General features: G+C 46.1%; 1 protein-coding gene across 1 annotated transcript; it reads right to left on the bottom strand.

Moving 5' to 3' along the window:
* Window positions 1-1756: 1756 nt before the first annotated feature.
* PFDN4 (prefoldin subunit 4) lies at window positions 1757-4443 on the bottom strand. Its single transcript, XM_065691331.1, has 4 exons — window positions 4247-4443; window positions 3280-3387; window positions 2495-2638; window positions 1757-2170 (listed from the first exon to the last, which is right to left on the bottom strand). Exons 1-4 carry the CDS (start codon window positions 4268-4270, stop codon window positions 2039-2041), a joined length of 408 nt encoding a protein of 135 aa, XP_065547403.1. The 5' UTR covers window positions 4271-4443; the 3' UTR covers window positions 1757-2038.
* Window positions 4444-4766: the final 323 nt, after the last annotated feature.

Here is a 4766-nt window from a genome sequence, read left to right as displayed (position 1 = left end):
GCTGACTCACAGGGGGCAGCACCAGGAGGGATAGCATCAGCACCCAGACAAAACTGATGAGAAGCGAGGCTGCAGCACAGACCTCAAAGTGTAGAAAGTGCCTCAACTGGTCTCTTGAGGCAAGGGTGTACAAATGGACAGAGTGCGCTCGGTGCACCCTGGTGGAGGCCCTCCTCCAGCAGGGGGCTGAGCTGTGGGAGACTGTCAGCAGCTGAAAGGTGTCAGGGACGCTGAGAGGGAGCTGCACTGCTTGCTCCGGGCCCAAACCATGCAGGGGCCACAAGCGTGCACCACAGCGCATACAGAAAAGAAAGAGGGCATTAATCCAAGAAGCAGGTAACCAGTAACAAAAAAACAAAAATATACAACAAAAAAAGGGGGAAGAGGACAATTAAAAGCAAGCAGCTTCCTCCAAAATCCGACATCTCCACCCAGAACCACTTCACAGTTCTGCAGGGGGCTAGCAAGGAAGTGCCCACTGCACCAAATGAACATCCTGCTGACGCACCAGTAAAGAGGATTACTATCAGTGCCTCGAGGAAAAAGCAGCAGGTCATAGTAGCAGGTGACTCTACTTTGAAAGGCACAGGGGCATCTATCTGTTGGCCTGACCCAGTCTTGAGGGAGGTGTGTTGCCTACCAGCAGCTCGGATTAGAGAGGCTGCCAGGTCTGGTAAGTCCTGCTAGTGGTACTGACAGCAGTAGCCTGGGAACCATGAAGGATTACGGTGCCCTGCGAGATGTGGTTAGGGGCTCTGGAGCACAGACATTTTTTTTAATCAGTCCTCCATGCCAAAGGGAGGACCTTGAAAAAAGGCCAGGTGGATTTCTCAGGTTAATAAATGGTTAGAATGGTGTTGCCATAGTCAGGGATTTGGTTATTTAGAACATGGGACTTGATTTGGGAGGCCAGGTCTACGGGAAGATGGTGGAGCTGGTCTGATGGGTAATTGCTGCTTTGGTAGGAGATTTGCCATGCTGGTCAAGGCAGCTTTAAAATAGATGTGCTGGGGTAGGTGGGCATCAACCCATCCCAACACTCCCAGTATGCTAAGATTTAATTTTTAAGAACAAAGTCATAAAGAGCAGGTATTTCCATGGAACAGCACATTTATCAGCAGGTGAAAGTCCAAAAGCAGAATTTTAGAGACAGTACATAATTATTTGAAGGATGTAAGGAGTCAGCAAATCAAGACATTTAAAAATTACTTTAACTTCACATAGTGATGGAGGTGTAGCTCCAAGGATTGACGCTGACACAGCAGCATCATCTATGAACTATTCTGACATTAATTTGATACATAAATGTGGATTTAGAAAATTATTGCTCAGGAAAATTAGAAGTTAAAGACTCACCATTCTGAGTTACAGCATCTTTTGTGACTGCCGAATACAAAGTAGTAAATGACTGAATATGACTGTGACTCCAAAAGCTTTTCTTCAACATCAATGCGGGTTTTAAGGAGATCTTTCTCCCGTCAACTTTTTGCCATGCTGTGCACTGAGCTAACACTGTGTATGCTATCTGAACTAAGATTGAAAGACAAAGGAGAGACTTAGTATTTCCAAGAGTGCGGCTAAAACCAGCACTATAAATAAAATTATAATAAACAGCATTACAGCCAAATCAGGAATCATGTATACGAGAAACTTCTTATACAATCAAACAGCTGTTACAGGGCAAATCAAAAGTTCCCTATTTATACTGGTTTTCTACTTAAGCACTTTCATGAGTGGAAAACAAGACCAAGGAAACTACAATAAGTGCCTGACTTTATTACTTTAATATACAATGCAAATATTCCAATCTTGATGCTTTATCATCAGTAATGAAGCTAATGCTTTCCTGAACATATAAATAACTGCAATAACCAAAATAAGAAAGCTCTCATTAAATAGATGGAACCCAAGTGAGGAAAGTAAAAAAACCCAAAACAACAAAAAGAAGTATCAGATTTTGTTCTAAATATAATTGGAACAATGATATCAAAATATTTATTAAACCAAGGAAAAGTTGTATGGTGTATTTAGAAGACCTTCAACTGTCCTCAGCCTCAAGATTTATGTTATTTCCGAACTTTGCATAGAGCTGAACTTTCAGGTCAGATAAGACCCTCTGAATTGATTCCACTCGGGCTTCTAACACATCAATTTCCTCTTGTAAACTTTTCTGAAAAAGAAAAACAAAATCAACCAGTTACATTAAACCAAACTGAGTCATGTCTGCCTGCAACATATAAACTATTAAGAGGCACTCTTTGCCAACTTTTTGCTAAGTCAGGCTGCAAGATTCATTACAAGGCAAAACAAAGGCTTTGTATACTGACATGGCAATTAGGACTTGCCATGTATGCACATTCACCTCCTCAAATTACAAATCAAACATGAACTTTAGAAAGTAAGAGGCTGAAGGATGGACAGATTATCCCACTCCAATGCTCTTTGTACCACAGCAGTCAATACAGTATAGGAGCTCCCTTTTGCCCAGACAAACCTTTGCCTCCTCCAGCATCTCTTGTGTCTCTTCTTGAGAATGACTAATGAAAACATCTCCAATTTGGTAGGGTACCAGTAGTGAGTCACCATCATCAAGCATCATGATGTCATCACAAGCATCTTCCAAGTTCTGAAGTTGTTTCTATTTATCAAGATATAAGAAAGATGGTCACTTCATACTGGATAAATTATTTCAATGGATACATTGTCATGTTACCAGTTGAGTAAAATGAAGTCACCAAGTCCGTATTGTGAGCAAAAATCCTACCTGCCAGCATGATATCAACATGTTTAACAGTATAGTTCCAGAGTGTAATTTAGCCTAAGTATTAGATTCATTCTACCAGTAGAAATTTCTAGTCAATACTTATTATCTGTCATTAATAGTGTAATTAACTGTCTAGACAAGGGAAATACAGATGCTCAGTTTGTCAGTGCATCAAAGGAAGAACATAACATACAACCGCCTTACTGGTTCAAGAAAAAATAAATATGAACAATCACAGGCAGGAAATTTTACAAACAGTACAAACAGCCATTGTATAGAGACAATGCTTTGTACATTACAACTAAGGAGTTCTATGAACTGCATGCAGAAATATACTGGTGGCCTTTATTTCTCATTACTTCTTTCTCCACTTTAACTTTCTCTATTTTCAAAATATCAGAAATCCAATACTAGAACCAAAGCATTACTTGCAGTATTCCACTCCCCCTGTTTTCTGTGTTACAGCTGAGAATTAAGTTAGGGCAATGAAGAAGTGACATTTGAAGCAAATATACCTTTTTCACTTCTATTTCTTCTTTCAGCTCTGTGATCCTGCTAGTATTTCTTGCAAACTTGTTAATTTTCTGTTGATCTTCAAAAGTAACATTGACATCTTCTGCAGCCTACAAGGAGGAGAGGTCAAAATGAACTCTATTTCTTACATAAACTTGAATCTCATGACAAGATTACTCCTACAGATGTTCTGAAAAATAGCTTTACATGCCGTTTATACACTTGATTCCTTAAAAAGCGTCCTCAAGGACATGAGCAATACCCACATTTAGCTAGGTAGAGGCTGTAGTGACAGCCAATTAAAACACCAGCTGTCCACGGTATCCAAATTGTTGTTTCCTGGACAGCACTGACAGTTGAACCAGACACCTCTGCTCCATGACAGGGTTGAGTATAACACGTTAACGTGATCCATGAGCAACATCATTTTGTGCTACCTGGTTAGCAGTGATATGCTACAGTGCTACAGGGGAGTCTGGCACCATCCTCCTGTGAGATATTGATCTGCATTAATGAGGTTCGCTCTCAAGTCTCCTCTTCTCTAGACTAAACAGGCCAAAAACGCTCCAAACTCCAGACCGACAGAGCTAAGCTCACAACGCCAAGACATTCATACGGACAAGTGACGGGATATTTTCGGCACGGCCTAACCCGGAGAAGGACGGACGGACACACACACACCCGGCCCTGCCGCCCGGGGGCTGAGTGAACGTGGGGCAGGCGCTCAGGGAGGCACCTCTGCGGTGCCGGAGCGAGGGGCGGGAGGCAGCGCTGAGGTGACGAGGCCGCATCTCCCCAGCACCGACAGACGACGGCCCCCCACAGACGGAGGGCCCGGCCGGCCCAGCCCGGGGGAGGCAGCACAGGGGCTCGGAGGAGCCTCCTCCTCGGATCCCCCTCTTCGGAGGAACCGCGGGGCAGGGAGAGACCGAGAAACGAAAACCCACCCTTCCCTCCGTCCGCACTCACCGCTTTCTTCATGGTGGCGGCCATGCTGCCAGGACTGAACCATTCGTCCTCCCCACAGAGGAGGAGCGGGGGCTTAAGGAAAATGAGAAAAGACGAAGGAAAGCGCCCAGCGGCTGCGGCCCTCCGCGGCTGGGCGCTTCTCCTCCTCCCCACCGCCCCATCCCGTCGGACTGCTCGGAGCCACCACAGGGCACACAATAAACCTCAGCCCATCCCGCCGCGCATGGTACGCCCTGTTTAAAGGGGCAGCGGCCCAGCTCCGCGGACAGCAGCGCTGAGGCTGCGGCCTGCCAGCGCTGCCGCCAGAGGGAGCCATGGGACGGGGCGCCGGATCTCTTGCCGCGGCCTCCCCCCCCCGGTGATGCCGCAAGGGCGGCGGGGCCCGGGGCGGTGCCGCAGCGGCGGCTGGGGGGTACAAGGTGCCTCCTAAGGGGGGCGGCCCCTGAGCAGGGGACTGCTCTGAGCCGTCCTCAGCCCTCGCCAACCAAACCAGCCGCCTCTCTTGAAACGGAGGTGTGAG

The sequence above is a fragment of the Lathamus discolor genome, chromosome 11 (genome assembly GCF_037157495.1).
Source record: "Lathamus discolor isolate bLatDis1 chromosome 11, bLatDis1.hap1, whole genome shotgun sequence".
NCBI lineage: Eukaryota > Metazoa > Chordata > Aves > Psittaciformes > Psittacidae > Lathamus > Lathamus discolor.
The sequence above is the reverse complement of the archived record's forward strand: the minus strand, read 5'-3'. Positions and strand labels throughout refer to the sequence as shown.